Source organism: Peromyscus maniculatus, chromosome 6, assembly GCF_049852395.1.
Source record: "Peromyscus maniculatus bairdii isolate BWxNUB_F1_BW_parent chromosome 6, HU_Pman_BW_mat_3.1, whole genome shotgun sequence".
In the NCBI taxonomy this organism is placed as follows: domain Eukaryota; kingdom Metazoa; phylum Chordata; class Mammalia; order Rodentia; family Cricetidae; genus Peromyscus; species Peromyscus maniculatus.
In genome coordinates this window covers 89195993-89220393 of record NC_134857.1, presented here as the reverse complement: position 1 = coordinate 89220393, position 24401 = coordinate 89195993, and the positions used below count along the sequence as shown (strand labels likewise).

Below are 24401 nucleotides of genomic sequence, written 5' to 3'. Positions count from 1 at the left end.
AATGCCTATTGGATAGATGCTAATGAGCAAGACACATCAGATCCAAAATTATTGAATCCAAAATATTGCATATTAATTTGTGTGTATGTGTGTTGCTAGGACTTTGTGAGTGCTAGGTAAGCATGGTGTCGCTGAGATATATCCTGTTTTTTAAAATCTATTTATCCATTTCTTTAGTTGAGATGGAGTCTCATGGAGCCCAGGCTAGCCTGGAACTCACAGAATAGCTGAGGATGACCTGGAATTGCTAATCCTTTTGTCTCCATCTCCCAAATGCAGTTGATGGTTGTGTGCAGCTCTACATGCTTGATTTTGATTTTGATTTTGATTTTGAGATAGGATCTTATGTAGCCCAGCCTGGCCTTGAACTCACTAGGTAGCCAATGCTGGCTTTGAACTCCTGTGTGCTGAGATTACAGGTGTTCAGCACCACACCTGGCTTCAAAAGGTAACATGGTTTTAATAAGAGCACAGCTACCAGAGAAGCAAGCAATTAATTACTCAACAAATTTGCCAAATTCTTGCCCCTGTAGCAGACATTATCTACATTAGCTACTGGGTAGACCTCTGCTAACGTTCGGCACTCTGCAAGACCCTGATATTGCATGGGATGCTGCCCATTGCCCTGTTAGCCCACATGAGGCTGAGAGCCCGTCTTGAGCTTTCGGCCCTTGCTTGTCCTGACGTGGCTCCAAATAAGTGTGGGGAAAGACTGAGTCCCTCCCTTCTCCCAGTGTAGAGAACTTCTCCCGTATATGGGATATAATTGCAGCTCAAACCCTTTTGATTTATATTCATACCAGACACAGTGTGGTTGTAGCTAGGATATAAATAAACATTGTATAACTTTGGTCTCACTGTGGACAGAGGCCTGTCTTGAAAATGGCTGCCAAAATGAGAGATTCCTTGGAAAACAAATATACTTACTCTATTAACTTCCTTTAAAAAAGCAGAAACAGCCGGGCGGTGGTGGCGCACGCCTTTAATCCCAGCACTCGGGAGGCAGAGCCAGGCGGATCTCTGTGAGTTCGAGGCCAGCCTGGGCTACCAAGTGAGCTCCAGGAAAGGCACAAAGCTACACAGAGAAACCCTGTGTCGAAAAACCAAAAAAAAAAAAAAAAAAAAAAAAAAAAAAAAAAAAAAAAAGCAGAAACATGTGGCAATTTTTCCCCCAGGAACAAAAATAAAAACAAGCCCCTGGGGGGAAACCAGTATTAAACCCATTGCCGCTGGCTAATTATGCAGCATTGACAGAAGGTAGGCAGCTTTCATTTATTTTTCTAAAAAGTAAAATTGTGCCCCAGGGAAAAATACATCAGGATGCTTTTTCCACACGTCAATTGTTAAAATATTTTGGCATCAAAATTTCCTGTTAAAATGCTATGAGTGGAAAGAGCTGAACTTGACAGATTCTAAGTCTACTCAATGGATTCTTTTAATTCATACCAGGAAATTCATGAAAATAAGCTTAGCCTGGCGCTCTGGAATGAATTCTAAAATTACTTAGAGTGGAGAGGGAAGAGAATGACTCCACAAAAATGGAAGTTCAATATGAGGGTGAATTCAAGTGTCTCATATGACACTTTAGCATTTAGCTTTAGCATTTTTCCTTTGTCTATGGGCCCCTGACCGGCAATCTAAGCCATCTACAGAATGGGTATCCTGTTTGCATCATGTAGAGCTGAAAACCCATTAAGTCAAACTATCCTGAGTTGGTTTCATCTGCGCACATTCAGTAGATTTCAGCTGCTATTACTACAGATTCCTATTAATACAGAAATGACTGGGCATGGCGGCACACACCTTTAATCCCAGCACGTTGGAGGCAGAGGCAGGTGGATCTCTGTGAGTTTGAGGCCAGCCAGGTTTGTACAGCAAGTTTCAAGCCAGCCCAAGCTACATAGTGAGACCCTGTCTTAAAAAAAAAAAAATACTAAACATGAATAAACGTGACTTTGGAAACCTATTGGCTCTTGGGTATACAAATGGCTGGGTTGTTTTCCCTTCTCCCTATGGCTGCCCTCTGTCTTTCTCTGCAGGAGGCTGGCCCTGGCTCCACCAACTACCAGGACCCTTCTACCCTGGCTTCAGTAGTTGTGAGCCAAAGGAAGAGAGCAGCAGGAGAGAGGAGCTGGCCAAAGATGAGGCGAGAGTCCTGGTTTCTCCGATTCCCCCATTGTTGTGCCATCACAGACAGACTGGCTGCATCCTTCTACCAAAAGCCACAGACCCTCTCAGCTCCTCCTGCAGCTGCAGCTGCTCCCTTGGGCCGCAGGGCACGCATTTCCTCTGCTCCTTCAGGCCTGGGGATGAGGTAGCTCCCCACAGCCTGCATGAGTTTCCCTTAGCCTTACCCAGGCTGCTGGAGAGCAATGCCTTTATTCAACTCTCCTCAGTTACCACATTCGCGTCAACCATCTGGTCCCTGCCAGGACGCTGGTTGATACTGGGGGTCTCACAGATGTCACTGGGGTTTTAGGATGGGAGGTGGAAGGGGTGGGACAGGTCTGACTGAAGTGAGGAGGAGTGAGAGCACCAACTCGGGGCAGGGCAGAGTTCACAGTGCCCATGAATGTCCAAGGGGAGATGAACACAGACACTGAGAGCCGTAGGCAAAAAGTGGGGGCTAGCCATTAGGACTCTAAGCTGGAGAACGGCAGTGGAAGCTATGAGAGGGGACTAGGTGGTCAAAATAAAGAGGGGAAGAGGGAAAGAGAAGGCAGGCGTAGTGGTGCATAGCCGTGATCCTCCGTATATGGGAGTCAGAGACAGGAGAACCATCTCAGGTTCAAGGCGTCTACACAATGAGTTCTAGGTTAATCAGGGCTATATAATATGACTCGGTCTAAAAGAGCAAAGGGATTTGGGTATTTAAGTCACATTTCTGAAGGCGGCATGATTTATCTCATTTCGTTTGCTAACAGTGCTGAGATTAAGGACATGCGACAGTATGTCTAAAATGACCTATTTCAAGTTCAAACTCCTTGCACTCTGCTGTACTAAGAAGGTTGGTTTTAGCCCTTCTTCCAACACTGTGGGCCTGCAACTCTCAGACTGACCCCTAAGGGGCCACTTTAGGTCCTAAAAGTCCCACCAAGAATGCCCATTTAGCCTGTACAACTAGAAAGAAACTTCAACTGAGGCCTCTGGGGGCCAGTGACTCAAATCAGTTCTGCTTTGCTGTGCCCTTTAAAAGTCCACATTCTTGTGCCAGGAGGTGGTGGCACACTCATTTGATCCCAATACTCGAGAGACAGAGGCAGGTGGATCTCTGTGAGTTCAAGGCCAGCCTGGTCTAGAGAGTGTGTTCCAGAACAGCCAGGCCCAAACAGAGAAACTCTGTCTGGAATAACCAAACCAAACCAAACCAAAACGTCTGCATTCTTCCATTTGGACAGTCCTTTGTCAATCATTTATTCCTTAGTCCTCCCTGGCCCCACTGGCTTCTAGATCTAGCTTCCAAGACTGGCCAGGGCCCTGAGGCCAGCTCGCTTGCGAAATCCACCCGTATCTTCCTTTCCTTGAGCACATGCTGCCATGCTGCCATGCTGCCCACTCTGCTTCTCAAAGCCTTCTTTCCCCTGGCTTCAGTGGTTCCGCTCCTTCCGGTCTGCTTGGCCTGGAAGTCCTTCCTCTTTTGCCTCCTTTGTGGGTTGCTGTTTTTCCCCTGTTCCCCTTTGCCTGGGACTCAGTCCTTGACCCTTGCCACATATCACCCCGTGGCTGTTTGTTGGGGGCGGGGGCATCTCACCTACACCACGACTTCAACTATTTCGCCAAAGCATCTATTCTGACCCAAATACCGCTAAGGGTCAGGTCCATTGCTCCAACTTCCTGCTGCTGGATCTCCTCACTTGAAGGTCCTTAAGAGGACCTCAAACTTCCTAAGCTATGCTCGATTTCTGGCCTGCTTGCCACACCCTTTCTGAACAGGATCCTCCACTTTGATTTCTGACTTCGTTTTCCAAACCAGGACCCTGTAAGAATCCACACCTCCTCCTCTTCTTGATTTTTTTTCCCCTTTCAAACTGTCACCCTGTCTCCATCCCCATTGCCAGCACTGGTTCAGAACTTGCCCAGTATTGGCATCCTGACCAGTCCCTACCTCCAGTCTCTCCCCATGGCGCCTGCCATGCCCTGGCTTCGATTCCTTCCCCGTTGCTCCACCATCAAACCCAGGGTGCAATCCAAGCTCCTTTCGTGACATGGTCCTCGTCCGTCCCACTAGTCTCCGTGTGCACTGAGTTCAACCTGGTGAGTTAGGTGATCACACAGGTCCTCCTCACACTAGTTCCGTGTGGCCTCTGTGCTATAGCGCTTGCTGTTTCTTTTTGGTCTGGAAGATTCTTGTCCCCTGCTCTGCCAAGCTCACTCTGTTCCTCTTGTAACACCCAAATGAGCAGTCCCTTTGAGGACCATCCAAAGCACCCCCCCCCCAATGGCAAAGGATGAACTTCCGATAGGCTGCAATGTGCATCAGCTATCACGTCCCTCAAGCTGCATTTTAATGATCTCTTCATCAATCTGTTCCTAGCAGAATAAAAGACATTTGGCAAAGGAGGTCTTTCTCTAACTCCCTGCTGCATGGGATGTTTAAAATGATGCTTGATAAGTGTTTTCTGAATGACAGAGCAGTTAATTAATATGATGAGTAAACAAATAATCACTGGGTCCTTTCCTGGGTTTGGCCCATTGTGTGGGGTTTCTTCGACCTGGTTTGCCCTGAATATTGCTCAAACCTACATTAGGTCTTCTGGCTGTTCCCTGTGTTGACCGCATGGCCTAAACTCCATCTTCCACATCTTCAGCTCATGTTTCAACCTTTGCCCCCTTGCTACACTTCCATTTCCTATGACAGCAAAGCTGCTGTGGTGACAACAGGCATTTGTCATTTGATTGGCTGTGATCACAGGCATGGTTGTGGAAGCATGTTGGAGGTGACAATCTGCAAGCCCTGCTTGGAGTTTCATTTCTAGGTGTTTTCAGAGTCTTGAAGGTCAAGTTGCCAGATACCAGCTACTTTTACAATCGGAATTTACCAGGGCCCATTCACTATGGACAAGGTCATCCTTTAGAGTGGCTTCCATGGTCTCCTCTGGAACATTCCATGGTCTCAGGTTTATCATGAGGTGACTGGTGAGGTAATTACAGCTTCTTTGAGAAGAAAAGAAGGATAAATACATATAGAAACAGAATTCTAAACCATGTAGCTCTAGAAACTAAGATGGGCTGATTTTCCTTCCTCCTTTCTATTCCTACCACTGTACAGACTGTCCAGTACCGTGGAAGCCTCCACATTTACCCACTGGAGTCCCCAAATAAAGATCGAAAAAACTGAATTAAGTTCATTACCAGTCTGATGTCTTGCAAATGGCAGAGAGGGTCCTGTTTTATTCTTTTGGAAAATTCTTGTATCTGCAGTTTTAAAAAAATGCAATATTTCATTCATGGCATGGCCTCTTTTGTTTGGTGCACACACACACACACACACACACACACACACACACACACACACACACACACAATAAGTATTACCTTAGTCTTCAGTTGGTCAGTCTGTTCTTTCAGTTTCTGGCACATCTGTCTTCCTTGGGAGATCTTTTGAAATATGTAAGAATTTAGGGAAGGGTCTCTCTGAGTTGTTGGTGTCAACTTCAAGTGACATTTCACAGATTTAACTCCTATGCAAAAGAGGCTAAGTTTGGCTACCATTCATTTCGACTCAGCACAGTTTTACTAAATCTTACAAATAGGAATCTGTGACAATGAGCACCATTTTTATTAAGGTTTCAAAATGCTTCTCTAAATAATAGTTTAAGACACTACCTGTGAGAGCTTCTTGGCAGGTGTGTGTGGCAGGCTCCATCTGCAAAATTAAAGAGTGAGAAGGCATTGGTCCTGAAGACTGACCCGTGACACTGTTGTTCAGAATGCCTTGTGTCCTGGTCATTGAGGAGGCAGCACAAAGCTATGGTCCAAGCTGTGATCGATGTGTTGAGGTAGAATTTCTCTGTGACACTGTAACTCTGACTGAGTGACACTGCTTGTTGTTGCTCTAAGTCTCCAAGTTCTCGGTGGTAAAGTGGGGACAGTCGAGAATGTACTTTATAGGGCTACTCTAGGGACTAATTGGGGCACACATGAATGTGCTGACACTAACATGTGGACTACTCCAGCATTTCTCCTAGACGTAAGCTGCATGAGGGCAAGGACCACTGTCAATCTCGGCACAGCTCTGTTGCTGATGCTCTTGTTAATACCAAACATGGCAGCCAGATTCTAGGAATAATACAATATGCATTAAATGCTAACCGCATCAAGATGGTGGTGGTTCCTACTGCTGCAGGATGACTGGACAGGGGTTAAACTCTTGAGTGACTCACCTTAGGGTCTTGAGAAACACACATGCCAGAGAGATACACGACTGTTCAACGTTGACTCTGACCATTATGGATATATCCAGTAAAGAAACCTATTGGGTCCAGCTCTCTAATTTAAGCTGATAGGACTGGTGGGGGAAAATATCAGAGGCTTGACCTCAAGCACACTGACAAATTCAAGCACTGCTGAGGAGAGATAAGTGGACATCTACTCTGATCCCACGATCCACGGGCCACTGAGAGCCGGCCACGTATGAAGGTGCTCTTGTAAGAAGAAAGAGGAACCCCAAAGCCTCCCAATATCACAGGAATGTAGATTTCTCTAGGACAGGAAACAGCCAGTCAGGTCAGGTGGGCTACTGGCTGCAAGTGTGTGTGTGTGTGTTGTTGTTGTTGTTGTTGTTGTTGTTGGGGTGTTTGTTTGTTTGTTTGAAATGGACCCTTTATGGTCCTGGCTGACTTGGAGCTCAAAATGTAGACCAGGCTGGCTTTGAACTTACATAGATCCTCTTGCCTTTGCCTCTAGAGTGCTGGGATTAAAGGTACACGCCACCATGCTCTCCAATACATTTCTTAAGTTCATCAGTATTGTTAGGGACCGTTCTCCACTTACCTGGGTTTCCTGGGAAGGTTCAGTAAGTTTCCTTTTTTGCTCTGGTTGATGTTTTCTAACACAATTTGGCCCAGACATGGCTCCTAAACTATCTTGCACAACTGTTGATTTATTTCTCAACCCAGGAGAAAAGCTGGCTTGGTTAGCTATTGTAAGTGGTTTATTAGTTATGGTATTTCTAGGGATTTTCACTTGGGGAGCAACCCTAGAAAAATCTGGAAGCTGGTAATGCACTTGACCTGGACTGTATTTGAACCGGTGGCCTGAACTTGCTTTTTCAGTCAGCCATCTCTGGGGTGTCTGCCCTTGGCAGTTTCTGTGTTCATCACCGGGACCTTTAGTTCTACTTAGAAAGCTTGGAGCTTCTTGGTGGCTCTGCCCAGCAGTCACTGGTGTTTCTAAGGGAGAGCTACTATCTCCTGTTGTGCCTGGAGAGAAGCTGGAACTACTGCTATTTTCTGTACCACTTTTGGAACTGGGTTGGTCAGTGAATTCTGGACTTTGTTCCTTGGGGCAATAGCTCTTTCCATAACGTGAAATGACACTTTTAAGAATGGCTGTGTCATCAAGATGGTCAGCATGCAAGGTCTCTGGGAGATTTTCATAGCCAGGGCCTTGTCCCCTTAAGAATTGCTCCCTGGAGAGTCGATGGAGTAAAACATCCGAAATGTGTGACTTTGGGGCATCTCCTTTATTAGCTGGACCACAAGAAGCCAAGGTGCACTGTTTATCTTTATCATGCCTGTTGTTGACAACATTTGCAGTGACCACCGCTGTGTTCTGGCACATCTTACAGCAGGCAGACTTTTCCTGAGGGTCCTTTCCCGACAGAACAACGTCTTCCCAGACAGCAGGGTTGTTGTTTGTTGAGGTCAAGTTGTAAGAGCTGCACATCTTCATCTGAGAGAAGACCCCATCGTAAGGCAAGTCTTCCTGTTGTTTACAGGTTGTGTCTTCTGAAAAGTCGGCTTCGTCCATGATGGTGTGGGCTGATGTCTGTGGTCCTCTGCTGCCTGGCCTTGGCATTCTTAATGGTCACAATATGTCGTCTGGCTTTCATTGAATGTCTGCACTGTGTGTTCTATGCTGTCAGAAGAGAAAACAGCTTCATTAGAAAATGTATCAGAATAATGTATGAAACAATGCTTGTTCTGGTTTCTGTGGAGGAACAGAAACAGATGTTTTTCATTTAGAGAAATTCAATTACAGACCTGAAAGCAGAAATCTCAACCAAAGGATGACTCATCCTAAATACTGTTGAGAAAAAGGGTGAGGGAAGGGTAATAATTTTTAGCCATTAAATTTTAAGGAGATGTGCTCTGTACTTAACCATATCTTGATCACTCTCTTGGGAGGTTCCATTTGGCGTTTGTTCTCATCATTTCTCAGCCTTTTGGTGAAGATCAAATGTGGAGTTGTTCTCTCAGAGTGAGAGCTTGAAACCCAGGTAACAGGTTATTTAGAGTTGCTACCCATTACTTATCTACACATCCCTGACGTCTCCGAGTCACGTGATGCTTGAAGCTGGCTCAGCTCAGACATGGCCACTCAAGTTCTCCATTCTGTTGCCTTTTCTAAAGTAGTATTTTATTTTCTAATTGATATACAATAGTTGCAAATATTTGTGGCACACAATATGATGTTTTTATACGTATATGAAGTAGTAGCATTTAAAAAATACAGGGTCTAACTGTATAGTTCTGACTGACCTGGGACTCACTATGCTAACCAGGTTGGCCTCCAATTCAAAGATCTGCCTGCCTCTGCCTCCCAAGCGGTAGGATTAAAGGCGAGCAGCACCACACTGGGCCTAAGAGTACCTTATTTATCACTTTGAACACATTATTTTTTATAGTGAAATATTAAAAATCTTCTCACTGGGTGGCGGTGGTGGCGCACGCCTTTAATCCCAGCACTTGAGAGGCAGAGGCAGGCAGATCTCTGTGAGTTCGAGGCCAGCCTGGTCTACAGAGCGAGATCCAGGAAAGGCGCAAAGTTACACAAAGAAACTCTGTCCCGAAAAACAAAACAAAAATCTTTTCTGAGAGCTATTTTGAAATATTTATCTTTGTCAAGTGCCTCATTGTGCACTAGAATATCAGGACATACTCTCCCTAGACTAACTTTGTAGCCATTGACCAGGTCCTCCCCATCCCTGCCACAGCTCTGCTAACCATTGTTTTGCTCTCTGCTTCTATGGGATCAGCTTTTCAATGTGTGTGTGTGTGTGTGTGTGGTGTGGTGTGGTGTGTATGTGTGCACTGATTGAATGAACATATGTTTGTGGGGGGGTGTGCTTGAACATGTGTGCATGTGGGGTTTCTGAGACAGGATCTCTCATTGAGCCTGGTGTTTACAATTGACTAGACAGGCTGGCCACTGAGCCCCGAGGACCCTCCCACCTCTGCTTGCTCAGCACTGGTTCTACAGGCACCTCACAGCACACCCGGCTTCTTACATGGGTGTTGGGGATCAAATTCAACTGCCCGTGCCATGCAGCAGGTGTTTTATTGACCCAGCCATCCCCCAGCATGGGATTAGCTTTTCTGGATTCTACATAGGAATGATCAAGTACTTGGCTTCCTGTGCCCGGCTTACTTTACCTCACATAGGTCTCAGTGCTCTTTCCCCTCAGCTGTCTTCCAGTGGTTTCCTCTTGTTGTGTCTTAGAAGAGCACAGAACAGTGGCTCTCAAACTGTGGGTTGTGGCCCCTTTGGGAGTCACACATCAGATATCCAGCATATCAGATATTTACATTATGATTCATAACAGTAGCAAAATTACAGTTACAAAGTAGCAACGAAATAATTTTATGGCGGGGGGGGGGGGGTGTCACCACCACATGAGGAACTGTATTCAAGGGTCTCAGCATGAGGAAAGTTGGGGACCACCAGCATAGAAGGACTGACAGGAATGTGCACAGGTGGGGTCTTTTGAATACCTGGAAGACAGGCTGCAGCCAAACATCCCTCTTCTAGGGGGGGGGGGGGCCCAGGCCAGAAGCTTGCCAGGGAGGCTTTGCCTCAGCAAGCCCCTAGCAGCTGCCATAGCCCAGAGGGCAGGGTGGTGGCTGCCAAGTGTCTTGGGGATATTACTGGGAAATGGTCAGGGTACAGCTGGCTGCCACTGGGTACAAATGCTTTTTGCTACAGAAAATCTACAACATTCATTTAGAAGACCGCTCTTGATTGATGAACACCTTAGAAGTAGTAAAATCACCTCAGCTTTTAGACGGCTCCTGCTCCCCAAGAGCACCAGTCAGGTCCTGAGCTCTACTGATGCAGGGTGACCATAACCACTGGCTAGTCCCGCCCATCTGATGATGGGGTTAAGTGAACAGATCTTTGAGGTCCTTCCTCATCCAGATTTTTATGTCCAAGAACTTGTGATTTATTAGTTAACCTCAAAGGCTGAAATAATATGCTTGACAAAGAAAAACATTGAACTAAGTTTCCCTCCCCACACCCTCTCAAAAAAAAAAAAAAAAAAAAAAAAAAAGAGGAGCAGAAACTTAAGGCACATGGGAAACACCAAACAAAGATCATAGTTTGTGGTTGCACGCCAGTGTTACAGAGCCCGGATTTTAAAGAGTGAAAACTGCTTTGGGGAGGGGAGGAAGAGACCATGGCCACAGGATTACTTTGCCATTTGTATAGAGGCGGACGCTGACTGCAGACGGGAAGGCACATCTGTGTGAGCAGAATTACGAGTCACTCCAGCCCAAGCCGAAGGCAGCAGGAAATGTTTCCTGGGACAGACGAAGACACAATGGGAGAGCTAGAGTCAGCCCTGGACCTGGTTCTTCCGCCTCCACCATTAGCTGGAAGGCATCTAGTCGTTTAGTGTTCTCTCCCTCTCTTCCTCCTCCTCATCTACCTTTTCTGTTGTTCTATGATAAGAACTCACTATAGCCAGCTGGCCTCAGACTCCTGGGCTTACATGGCCCTTCCGCTTCAGCCTCCTGAGCAGCTGGACCTACAGGGTGTGGTGGTGCACACCTTTAATCCCAGCACTTGAGGCAGAGCAGGCAGATCTCTGTGAGTTCGAGGCCAGCCTGGTCTACAGAGTGAGTTCCAGGCCAGCCAGAGCAACATAGAGACCCTGCTGATAGATGATAGATGATAGATAGATAGATAGATAGATAGATAGATAGATAGATAGATGATAGATGATAGACAAACAGATAAGAAAGATAAAGGGCTGAAGAAATGGCTCAGTAGACAAAGGTACAAGCCCCATGTTCAAACCCTGGGAACCACACACAGGAGGACAAAACCAACTCTTGAGATTTGTCCTCTGACCTCCACACACATGGTGTGGCACAACACAGCCACAGTCACACAGATTCTCTCTCTCTCTCTCTCTCTACACACACACACACACACACACACACACACACACACACACACACACACACACACACTGTTAAAAGAAAAAAGGAAAGACCTCACAAAGATGAGCCAGACGTCCAAGGAATTCCCTCATCACACACAGAAAAGCCAGCTTCAGAACTACTGTTGTCTCCCTGGGTGCACACCCAGAACGTCACAAGGCCCTTTTCTAGAACAAGGCACCCCACATCCTTTGATTATCCCAACAAGCCCCTTACAGGCAGCTGGAAAGAACCGGAACATCTTCGCGATGCCACCCAGCGCAGTCTTGGAATCTGAAGGTGTCTTCTGAGAGATTCTGGTGAGAACCCAACAGAACTTTTGGCATCACAACTGCCCCCACAGTGACTCGAGTATTGTGAACTCAGCGGGGGCTCGCAGTCACTCTGTGGGACAGAGGAGCCCCGGGGCCCCAGCCTGTGAGAACACCTTAGTCCAGCCCTGAGCAGAGGTGTGCAGGTGCCCACTGGGCTGACAGCTCTTCCCAGTGTGGTTTACGACATCGTCAACTCTGAACTGGGTGCCGAAGCGCTGGCCTAAGCCCACTAACTTGCCCGTGGAGGAGAGGATGGCTGGAATAGCTGGATTCTGAGAAATCAAAGATATCTTCAGTTTGGAGGTGGGGGACCACAGTGTAGAGGCAAAGGTCGGTCGGCTGACCCTTGTTTCCGGCTGGTAGGTGGTGTTTCTTCTGTTTACTGGGTCGGTTTCATGATAGCATCACTTCACATCCTGGGAGGTCTGTTTTCATCACTGGGTCATGGGTTGGATTTGTTGGTGATGTTTTTGTTTGTTTGTACTGTAGTACCTGGGGCTTGAACCAGGGGCCTCACAGATATTAGTATCCTACCACTGAGCTACATCCCCAGCCTTCGATGCTGAGGATGACCTTGAACTTCTGATGCTCCTGTGTCTATTAGAATTTCTATTGCTATGGTAAAACATCATGACCAAAAGCTACTGGGGGAAGAGAGGGTTTATTTCATCTTACAGCTCTTGGGTCACACTCGGAGTCACTGAGGGAAGTCAGGACAGGAACTCACGGCAGGAACCTGGAGGCAGGAGCTGAAGCAGAGGCCATGGAGGGACACTGGTTCTTGTCATGCTCCTCATGGCTTGTTCAGCCTGCTTTTTCACCAGGACCGCCGCGATCCTCCCCCAAACATGGTCAGGTCTGTCAGCAATACTCCGTTCCCGGTACTAACCTCTGTCTTAAGAGTTTCTAGCAGGGCGGTGGTGGCGCACACCTTTAATCCCAGCACTCGGGAAGCAGAGGCAGGCGGATCTCTGTGAGTTTGAGGCCAGCCTGGTCTACAGAGTGAGTTCCAGGAAAGGCGCAAAACTACACAGAGAAACCCTGTCTCAAAAAATACCAAAAAAAAAAAAGAGTTTCTATTGCTGTGATAAAACACTGTGACCAAAACTAATCGGGGAAGAAAGGGTTCATGTTACAACTCCTAGGTCACACTTCAACACTGAGGTAAGTTGGAACAGGAACAAGGCAGGAACTATTGAGGCCACAGAGGAATGCTGCTCACTGGCCTCTTTGTTCAGCCTGTTTGCTTTTATATATATACATATACATATATACATAATTTATTCATTATGCATACAGTATCCTGCCAGCATGTATCCCTGCAGGCCAGAAGAGGGCACCAGATCTCATTACAGATGGCTGTGAGCCACCATATGGTTGCTGGGAATTGAACTCAGGACCTCTGGAAGACCAGCCAGTGCTCTTAACCTCTGAGCCATCTCTTCAGCCCCTAGCCTGTTTTCGTAAAGCACCCAGGACCACTGTCCCAGGGGTGACACTGTCAATTGTGGTTGCTTGAATGAGAATGGCCCCCTTAAGTTCATAATTGGTGGACAAGTTTAAGAAGGATTAGGAGGTGTGGCCTTGTTGGAAGAGGTGTGTCACTGGGAGTGGACTTCGATGTTTCAAAAGCCCATACCAGGCCCAGTCTCTCTCTCTCTCCTCTCTGCTGTCTCCTCTCTGCTCTCTCCTCTTCCTCCCTTCCCTCCCCTCCCTCCCTCTCTCCCCTGCATTCTGTTTGTGGATTAGATATAAACTCAGAGCTACTGTTCTAGAACCATGCTTACCTGTCTACCTGTTGCCATGTTTTCCACCATGATGGTCACAGAATCAGCCTCTGAAACTGTAAGCAAGCCCCCAATGAAATGCTTTTTTTTATAAGTTGCCTTGATCATGGTGTCTCTTCATGGCCATAGAACAGTAACTAAGACACCAATAATACACTGGGTCCTTCTACATCAATTATCAATCATGAAAACACACCATATGCTTGCTTGCCCATAGGGCAACCTAGTGGCGGCATTTTCTCAACTGAGGTTCCCTCTTCCAAAACGACTCTAGCTTTTATCAAGTTGACATAAAACTATGCAGTACATAATAAAGCTGATTAACACCATGGAAAGATGGACTTTGGACTACAAACTGGTCAGGACAATTTAGAGATGACTAGCTGAGATGATCCAGCCTAACAGACTACTCACGCAAGGACTTGTGAAAAGTCCTGAACTTTCCTATTGTGACTGGACAAATGATACAGGACTTGACAATTAACCCCAAAATTTTCTTTTCAGAATCCCCTAAAGATGCCTTCACCCTAGAAAGAGGAAGTAATTTTAAGAAAACAACACCCACATTCCCAAGAGGTGGGATGGGAGATTTTTGGTTGTTTAATGAGTTATGGATATTGTCATTGTTTATGATGGTTGGTTACAAGTTGTTAATTGTTAATGGTCAGGAAAAAAGCTGAACATGGAGATTAGATTCAGAGGTTTTGTTTAAAAAGAAAGAAAAAAGAGAAAAGAATATGAATATGAAATAGATCACTGAATCTATTCTGAGAAAAAAGATAAAGAATAATAGGATAAATGGGTAGATGACTGAATCTACACTAAAAAGAAAAAGAGGAAGATATAAAAATGACAAAAGGTAGATTACTGAATCTATAATGGAAAGAAAAATACTTTTAAAAAGGAATTACTTGTTTTAAATAAGATAAGTAATGAAAATTTTTAGAGTTTATCAGATGTTACTGGACTGGATATTGTTAATATATTAATGGAGTTTTTTTGTCTGAATCTGTCAAATGTTAGTGGACTAGACATCATTAATGTAATTTTGACTGTGTATATTGTATATACTTATTGGACATAATTTTTCTTGTATTAGTTATAAGCTTTTTTTAATTTTAGACAAAAAAGGGGAAATGTGGTGGTATTGTGTTCCCCAAAATATTGTGCACCCTAATAAAGTTATCTGGGGTCAGAGACAGAACAGCCACAATATTAAACGTAGAGGATAGGCAGTGGTAGCACATGCCTTTAATCCCAGTACTTGGGAGGCAGAGCTAGGCAGAAATCCATGTGTTCAAGGATACAGCCAAGCATGGTGACTCACGCCTTTAATCCCAGAAAGCGAGCCTTTAATCCCAAGGAGTGGTAGTAGAAGGCAGAAAGGTATATAAGGCGTGAGGACCAGAAACTAGAAGCATTTGGCTGGTTCAGATTTTAGGTTTTGAGCAGCACAGTTCAGCTGAGAGCCATTTGGCTATGAGGACACAGAGGCTTCCAGTCTGAGGAAACAAGACCAGCTGAGAAATTGGCCAGGTGAGGTTAGCTGTGGCTTGTTCTGTCTCTCTGATCTACCAGCATTGACCCCAATAACTGGCCTCAGGTTTGATTTTATTAATAAGAACTGTTAAGATTCCTGCTACATCTGGTGCCCAACATTTGTGGTACGAATTCATGAAAAAGCTGCTTGCCTGTGGCCTTGTGGGCCCCAGCTCAGGCCTGAGCTACACTCAGCTGGTTGTGGTGGCGCACACCAGTAGGATTTACTGAAGGAGGCAAAGATAGGAGAATTCTGAGTTTGAGGCCAGCCTAGGAGGCTTGGGAGAAGCTTCGGCCCGGGCTGAACCACAAACTGTGGTGGGACCATGGAGGCAAAAGCTGCTCCGAGTTGCTGGCTCCTTCTCATCATGTTGGTGACTGTGGTGATGCTGCTACCTGGGACGAAAGGTTTATTACTGCTGGTTCAGAGAAAAATTGCCAGGACCATCGTGTTACAAGAAAGCATCGGCAAAGGTCAGTTTGGAAAAGTTTGGCAAGACAGATGGTGGGGAGAAAATGTGGTGAAGATTTTCTGTTCTAGGGAAGAATGTTCATGGTTCCGAGAGACAGACATTTATCAGACTGTGATTGCTCCAAACCACAGAGGAGGCAAAAAAAAAAAAAAAAAAAAAAGTCTGCAGGGAACCATGACCATGCCTAACAGTGACTTTGAAATCTTCAAAAAGATGACAGGATCCCACAATGATGGTTCCACATGAACTATGATAGTACATCCTGTCTCTACCCGCTGTGGGGAGGATTACAAGTGTGCCTCATCATGACAAATTCATGCTGGGGATGCAATCCCAGGGTTCCTGTATTCTTAGCCAATGCTTTACTGACAAAGCTTCCATCTGAGCCCTCATTTTATTTTTTGAGACAGGGTCTCAGTTAAGTTGCCCAGTTGGCCTGGGACTCACTTTTACAGCCTACAACCACCTTGAGCTTGTGATCCTCCTCCTGCTCAGCCTCCCTCACAGCTGGAAACGTGGCCCTGTACCACCAGGTACAGTTCCATGACCATCTTTTGATCTCAGAGGCCCCCATCTTTTGATCTGCGAGCCAGGTAGATGGGAAGATGTCTGTGGCCCAGCTGTGGAAGAGAAAGCCAGAACAACTTCTTAAATCTCATCTCCCTCCTGCCCTCCCCATGTGGTACCCATCAGCTCAGCCACCTCCCTCTCATGATCCCAAACCCACGCTTCTGAGACCACCTGTGCTGACTGAAATGACAGTGTGGCTTAACTATTAGAGACAGTGATGGGAACCTCCCCCCGCACCCCCGAACTCTTTCTTATACTGTCATTTAGAATATGACTGACTTAGAATCAGGAGCCTCGAGGGCCCGTTCCGTCACATTTTGTCCCGCACAATGTAACATGCTACCCTGTCGTCAGACGGCAATGTGACAGTCAGCACTGTGGGTAAAACAGGGGTGGTAGCAGGAGAAGCTCACCTGCATCTTGGGGTCCCAACATCCCACGGTGAGGAGTCTTGCAATCCAGGCGAGCCAGCCTTTAACTCGAAGTCGTCATGTTTTATTTCTTTCGGTCACCGGAAGTTGGTTGCCATCGAACGACAGAACAAAAGCAGCCCTTCAGAACTGTGGTGTGTCGCCTCTCCCGGGTCCTTTTAAGCAAGGGATTGCTCTGAGAAGTCTCACGGAGCTTCTGATGTGATCTAAAGTTTTTTGTCTTTGTTTTCAGAGTAGTCAGAGAAACACGTGGTTCACTCTTAATCTTTATGTGCTCTGCCTTTATTTCTAGCTGTGGATTTCTGTTTATCTACGAGGGGAAAAAAGTCAGCTGGTTCAAAATAAGTCCCAAGCCACACCCAGGGGTCAGATAGTCAGGGGTTTTTGTATCCAGTCTATGGTGTTTCTAGATTAAAATATTTGCAGAGGTAATGTGATGAGACCGCCTCCGTGAGGGCTGCCTTGGATTCCCAGCTGGTAATCCGACCCGCTAACTGGCTCTCAGCCCTCTGGCTGCCCACAAATGCGGTGTCTATGACGGTAACTGTATCTCATTCTGTGTGGTGGCCCAGCTTCCTCTTGTCATTGTGGAGTGACAGCAGGAAACTGGGATGGAGCAAGAGATCAATCCTCCCTCGAGAGCCAGGTGGGTGCATTATTTATAGTCAGGCTTGGGGCCACCGTTCTTCCACGAGTGGGCATGAATGCGGTGACCAGCTGCGAGAGCGTTCACCTAGAGGCTATTTTGAAAGTCTTTGAAACTGAGCAAACCAGCATTTGGAGAAACACCTTCTCTTCGCTGTCGTTTTGTCCAGTTTTCCTGTTCATGTAGCCCTGTTCTCGTCATAGACAGTTTAATCTGCACCATACATAACCCATGGACCTTGACCATGCTCAGGGAACACTTGGGAAGCAATTGATTTTCTGAAAAATAATTCTCACCATAGACTTCTTAAGTGTTTATGGGATATGTATACATTCACGTGAGGGGATGCGCGTGGGGGTGCAGGTATGTGTGTGTGAAAGTTAGAGGACAGCCTCCCATGTAGGTCCTCAGGCACCTTCCACGTGTTTGAGACAGTCTGTCACTGGCCTGGCATTTCACCACGTAGGCCAGGCTCTATTTCCCACCTCACCGTCACTGGGATCAGACGGGTGGGCCATTGTGCTTGGCTTCTCTCATGGGTTCTGGGAATCTGAATTTAGGTCCTCACACTTGCAAAGGAAAAGCTTTTACAGACCCATCTCTTCATAAGATTTTAAACACACTAGATTTTAAAGAAGTATTATACTAATAACTTCCGGGCCAGTAAGACAGTTCGGCAGGTAAAGGCCCTTTCCGCATAAGCCTGGAGACTTGAGTTTGGCCCCCGAGACCTACTCCAGGCTTGACAGAAGCACTTTTACCCACTGAGCTATCTCAAGGGCCCAAGAGATGGACATGTGAACAATGCCTGCGCTTAGGAGGCAGAGGCCAAGGATCACAAGTTGGAAACTAGCCTGTTCCACATAGCAAGTTCCAGGCTAGCCAGGGCTACATAGTGAAATCCCATATGTGCTAGGGGTATTGGTAGAGTGCTTGCCTAGCATGCATGAAGCCCTGGGTTGGATCCCCAGCATCAAATGAGCCACGTAGCATGCACCTGTAGTGTTAACATCCAAGGGGTGAAGTCAAGAGGATCAGGAATTTACGATTATCCTGGGCTATAGAGACAGTGACTTCAGGTCAGCCTTGGACCCATCTAAACAAACAAAATCAACCAAACCAACCAGCCAAACTCTTACCATATCGCTATGTGCCTGATACTGTTGTAATCAGTTTACAAACATCCATTATTACATGTGATGTTTTAAATATTGTATCTTACTGTGAATGGGGGAAAGGGTTGTGGGGAATAGGTTAGAAAAAAACTCCTGAGAAAAACAATATTAGAGAGAAAAGGTTTTCTTGTCAATGTCGAGGCAGGAAAGAGTTCTGGGAGGACAAGCATTTCAGACTGGAGCCTGAGGGACTGGAGGGACCCAAAGTCAGCTATGCGAAGTGTGGGGCGTTTACCCACCAACCTCACAGCTCCCCAGAGTTTTCTTGAGTGTGAACAGCAGGAAATATTGGACAGAAGGATTTATATTGCAGAGATAAACAGATAGGAAATAAAGGATAGCCTCGAGAGGGTCTGGAACCTTTTCCAACAGGCCCCGACTGTCTCTGCCCCAGGGTATTTATAGAGATGTCAAGGGGTGGAGCAAAAGGCCTCCCCCCCAGCACAGCCAAGTACAGACCATCTCAGACTCCTGCACTCAGGCCCGTGGTCCTGATCATCCTCTGTGCAGACCTGCTGGGTAAAGCCACGAGGAACCTGAAAACAGGCTCCCACAGCAAAGAGACAGAATGTTCTGGACTGAGGTGTCAAGTCTACAAGACCTGAAAGTGAGAAAGAACTTTGGGTGTCGGCAAGTTGAAAGCCGGTGCGGCGGTGGCAGCGGCGAGGCCTAAAGAAGTACATTTCAGTACACATGAAAAAGCTTAGAAACCAAGCAAGTGTATGTGTGCAGTACATACAGTACAGGAGAAACTGAGGTGTACGTGTCCAATACATATGAAATAATTTGGGGAGAAACTAAAGTGTGCGTGTGCAGTACATATAATTTGGGGAGAAAGTTAACAGGCACTGGCTTGGGAGAGCGCATGAGAAAAAGGAAAAATGAACCTGCCTCCTTGGCCACACCTGCTATTTTTCTGGTATTGTACAATAGAGATCACACAGATCAATATGGAAATGACCTCAAAGAGCAAAAGATGTGGAGTAACAGAAAAATACACAGGGCACACAGGCCTAGGAAAAGATTGTCTGTGTTCACCTTTGTTAGAATATTCTGTCTCAGGTGCTGAACACATTTGTGGTCAACTAAGGTTTACTTTTTAAAATGAAAATTGTAAACTTTTGTGATGGCGTTTCATGCGTCCCACGTTGGCCTCGAACTCACTATGTAACGGAGGATGCCTTGAACTTTTGATCCTCCTGCCTCCACCCGCAGAGTGCTGGGATTACAGGCACTAGGAATCAAACCCAGGGCTTTGTGTATACCAAGCAAGCACACCACCACCCGAGCCCACATCTCCAGCCCTAGGCTAGCACAGAACTATAAGAAGCAAAGAGAGGATGACTTTTTAGACACAGCGTACCTCCCAGACAAAAGAGTTGTCTCAGTGGCCTAAGTGAAGCTGCATCTTTGTTTTGTTTTCAAAACAGGGTCTCACTATGTAGCTCTGGCTATCCTGGAACTTATTGTGTAGACCAGGCTGGCCTCAGAGATCTGTATGCCTTTGCCTCCTGCGTGCTGGGAATAAAGGTGTGACCCACCATGTCCAGCCTGAAGATGTATCTTAATTAAAAAAAAAATCACTATTGCTTTATTATATGTGTATGGATGTTTTGCCTGCATGTATGTCTGTGTACCAGGTACAGGTCAGAAGAGGGTGCTGGATCCCCTGGAACTGAAGTTATAAATGATTGTGAGCCACCATGTAGATGCTGGGAATCAAACCCTGGTCCTCTGGAAGAGCAAGTCAGTGCTATTAACCTATGAGCCGTCTCTCCAGGACCTTTATCTTTTATATAAAAAAGTATATGTTGTTGTTGTTGGTGTGTATGTGTGTGTGTGTGTGTGTGTGTGTGTGTGTGTGTGTGTGTGTACCTGGGTGTGTGTATCTGCATGAAGTGCCATTAAAGCCAGAAAAAGATATCAGCTCCCCTGTAACTGGAGTTAATAAGCAGTTGTGACCCACCTGATTTGGGTGCTGGGAATTGAACCTGGGTCCTCCGAAAGAGCAGCAGATGCTCTTAAGCCTGGATCCAGCTCTCCAGCTGTAAAGCTGTATCTTCATATATATGTTGATGATGTGCTGCCCAGGAGGCCTAGCTTGTCTCTTTGCAGAAGACAGTCTCAGACTGTAAACATCTGGAGGAGGAAGCTGCAGGCCACGCTTTCTGAACACTCTGGCAGCATTCACACACACACACACACACACACACACACACACACCCCGGAGGAAGGCTTTACCAATTCCCTGACCCTGACCCTGACCCTGACCCTGACCCTGACCTGGGGGACGGCTTTACCAGTTCCTATGGGTCTGAGGCATTGGGGTTTTTCCATTATACACAGTCACAGGGGTTTCCCTCTGTTCTCCACAATTCCTCTAAGAACAAAAGGAGAAAATGTGTTTACTTCCTCTACTATTGTCACACATAGGAGTGGAAGCTAATGTACTATAGGACCAAAGTCCTGGGCCTTACTAATCCTCCTCCACCCTCACCCCGGCATGAGCCATCCTAAGCCAGCTATATATTGGGAACATTGTAAACAAATAAATGCAGTGCATTAGGGTTGGGCTGTGTCTATTTTAGCTTTAACACACACGTAGAATTTAGAGCAGTGCTTGCCATATAATGTCTCATAAATACCAGCTTGAAAGCAATATAACTGAAGCCCGTGGGATGGTCCAGCCGCCGAACCTGACAAGCTGAGCTTGACCCCACACAGTGAAAGAACAGACTCCCCAAAGCTGTCTTCTGGCCTTGCCACAGGTGTCATGGCACAGGGGTGCCCACCAATTCAATGTATGCACACAGAATGAAATGAATTAAACTGTGTGACCAAATATTAAAAGGGCTGGGGGTATAGCGCAGTAGTAGAGCACTTGTCTAGCATCCCAGTGACCCCAAATTTAAGCCCTACAATTGTCAGGAAAAAAATAAACTATATAGCTATTATATAGGAATCTTAGCCTTTCAGCTAATCTGTATCATTTTAAAAGCTAAGGATTTGAAATGCAAACCTGTTATAAAGTTAAAAAAAAAGGCAGTTATCAGTACTCCCATAACTCTTGTAAACAAACAAACCTACATAACTCTTCAGAATAAATTAGAAACCCCCATGATTATGAAGAAAATATTAGCTCAGCTGATGCTGAAATGCCAACCTTTACGGGACAGTATCAGCTTCTGTATTACATACCGGAAGTGGAAGTGACGCCCATACTTTAGGTAAACAATCCACATTTAGCTTTTTAAGATAAGCTTGTGTAAGCTTAATAGGCATTAGCTAACTCTAGGTGAGGTATTTCTCTCCTCTCTCAAGCAATGCCATCATTTCAGAGGTGGGAACATTATGATGCTGAATGATTTTGTACTGGAAACTATGATCTGCTCAGAGCACAGCAGCGCTCTGTACCTGAAACATGCTTTCGGCCACATCCAGTCACATCACAAACCTAATTAAACACTAGGAGGGAATTAATGGCGTCACCATCTGCATTCATGGGCTGTTCAAGGGAGAGGAAAACATTTAGCTAAAATTATGCCTTGATCCAGGCTCATGTTGATTACCTGGCACCTAGCATGAATGATATAATCCTGGTTTGGTGTGGCCTGCTGAGGCTTCAGACGAGAGCTTAATACAAGATAATGACCTTCCAAATAAACCTTACATAAAATGATTACAAATTTAGTGACACAGTACAGAACAAGTTTGTTGTCTTTCAGTACTTGAAGCTGGAAGTCAGTAGATTCACTGATCAGAAGTCAAAGCACTGGCATTCTAAGTTCCCTCTGGAGGCTGCGGGGAAGTCCGTCCCCTTGTGCTTTCCAGCTTCTAGGGATGTCTGCATCCTGTGACCCTGACCCCTTTCTCCATCTTCAATGACATCACAGCATCCTCCATCCTGCTGCCTCTGATGTTCCTGCCGCATCCCTCTATCACTTATCAGGATCCCTGTGGTTATCTTGGAACTACCCAGATAACGTGGAGACCCTTAGTCATGTCTGCACAATCCCCTTTGACTTGGAGGGTAACAGATTTACAGTTGGGAGATTAGCATGTGGACCTCTTTGAGGACCATTTGATTTACTATGGTGCTCTTTTGTGTTTTAGAAAACGACTTTCATCCTTTCATCCCCAAACAGCATCCTTTGTGTCTCCAGAGGACGCTTTAACCTCCAATACCTATTCTGATGTGGGGCTTTGTTACCCCATGGAACCACCAGAATTTGTTAAGGTGTAGTAGATACAACTGGAGGGCATATCTCAAAAATGTTTAATGTTTAAAATCAAACTTTAATTAAAGTTTTGATAGTTGCAAATACAAGGGTGAATCTTAATTATGCTACCTGAATTTTTTTAAAGGCTATATATCACATTCTATTTATACAAAATTTCAGATAATACAAGTAGATAATTAGTTGCCTAGGGAAGAGTGGAGGTTAGGGAGCAGGAAGAGGGATTTCCAAAAGGCAAGAGGAACTTTAAGAGGTGTTAGATGAATAAATCGGTTGTAGTGATAGTTTCATTGGTTTTCTTAAAGAACTTACCTCACATGTATGTATGTATGTCAGAACCTGCCTTTAAATGTATACTATTTATTGTATGCTGGCTCTAGTTCCAGCAAGCTGTAAAAGAATAACACAGTGTGGGCTGGGGATATGGTTCCGTTGGTAGTGTCTTGTCTAGCGTGCACAAAGCCCTGGATTCAGGGCTGGAGGAAAGATGCCTTAAAGGTTAAGAGGTTGTATTGCTCTTGCAGAGGATCTGAGTTCAGTTCTTAGCCTCCATGCCAGGTAGCTCTCAACCACCTGTCACTCCAGCTCCAGGGAGATCGGATGCCTTTGGCCTCTGAGGGAACCTTCATTCGTGTGAAGATACCCCCTAGCCCCCTCACATACTCAAATAATTAAAATACCCTCCCCCCGACGTCCTGGATTTAATCCCCAGGACTACGTAAACTGGGCATGGTAGCACACGCCTGTAATCCTGGCACTTGAGAGGTAGAGGCAAGAAGATCAGGAGTTAAAGGCTATCCTGAGCTACATAACTTGTTTAAGGCCAGTTTGGGCTTCATGAAATACTCTCTCAAAAAAAAAAAGTGTGGAGGGGGCTGTAGTAGTACCTCAGCGGTAGAGTATTTGCCTTGCAAGCGTTAATACCCTAAACAATTCCTAGTTCCGCCACACAAACGAAGCCTTACAACATTAAAATCCTCCAAGGCACACAAGAACTTCATAAATGAGAGCATGTATCGCACCAGAGTAACCTAATCTATAAAGCTCAAATACCCCATTCAGATACTGGTGTTTCAAGAAGAGTGAGGAGTTGAGAGTCTTATTTCCCACGTAGGCAAAGCTCCTTAGCATCGAAGAGGAGTTCCTTTGTGGCCGGAGGCTGCTAACCCCGCCCACTTGCCCTCTGGCCACACCCACTCGACAGTCTGGCTTCAGGAATCCTGAGCCTCCCATGGGTTCCCAAGCTCCCCTGGTGCTTTATACCCTTATGTCTCTGAATACGTTGCTGGAAAAGCCCTTCTGCCTCTGGCCTCTTTAGTTAGGTGGGTGGTCCTTACTCTCCCACTCGTCACCTCCACTTCCTATCTGAGCTTCCTCGCCATCTTGTTTTTATTTTTTTCGAGACAGTGTTTCTCTGGGTAGTTTTGGTGCCTGTCCTGGATCTCGCGCTGTAGACCAGGCTGGCCTCGAACTCACAGAGATCCGCCTGGCTCTGCCTCCCGAGTGCTGGGATTAAAGGCGTGCGCTGCCGCTGCTGCTGCCGCCGCCGCCGCCGCCGCCGCCGCCGCCGCCGCCGCCGCCGCCGCCGCCGCCGCCGCCGCCGCCGCCACCCAGCTCCTCGCCATCTTTTAACTAAGTCTTTTACTCTGTCCCTGTCACTATTATGTATTAGGTTCTGCCAACCTGGGCACATAGTGGAGATTCAACTTTTATATTATGGAATTGGAATTGGTAAATGCTGGAACCATCAATGTGTCTATATGGGAAGGAGCTCTGGTAAAGAGTTCAAAGGTCACTGGAAGAAGGGACAAAACTACTTATAAAAGTTGGTGGGAGTCATC

At 46.1% G+C, this 24401-nt stretch overlaps 2 protein-coding genes across 19 annotated transcripts in view; one reads left to right on the top strand and one right to left on the bottom strand.

The window, feature by feature from the left end:
- The window catches only part of Aknad1 (AKNA domain containing 1), a 35424-nt gene extending 23680 nt beyond the window's left edge, over positions 1–11744 (bottom strand). For 5 of the 17 annotated variants that reach the window (XR_013052305.1, XM_076574838.1, XM_042279749.2 and 2 more), the window contains exons 1-5: positions 11604–11744; positions 6994–8079; positions 5827–5866; positions 5536–5681; positions 5353–5415 (exon numbers count right to left, since the gene is read on the bottom strand). Coding sequence is in view for 16 of the 17 variants with exons in the window: in XM_076574838.1 (XP_076430953.1) it covers positions 5353–5415; positions 5536–5681; positions 5827–5866; positions 6994–8019 (1275 nt within the window). In the remaining variant the exon portion in view is untranslated. Of the gene's footprint in view, positions 1–5352; positions 5416–5535; positions 5682–5826; positions 5867–6993; positions 8080–10900; positions 10964–11440 lie in introns of those variants that run through there. The other 12 variants (XM_076574845.1, XM_076574843.1, XM_076574841.1 and 9 more) reach the window with 8 other exon arrangements.
- The window catches only part of Gpsm2 (G protein signaling modulator 2), a 58955-nt gene continuing 46280 nt past the window's right edge, over positions 11727–24401 (top strand). The window contains exon 1 of one of the 2 annotated variants that reach the window (XM_042279741.2): positions 11727–12060. The gene's annotated coding sequence lies outside the window, so the exon portion shown is untranslated. Of the gene's footprint in view, positions 12061–13474; positions 13547–24401 lie in introns of those variants that run through there. The other variant, XM_076574833.1, reaches the window with a different exon arrangement.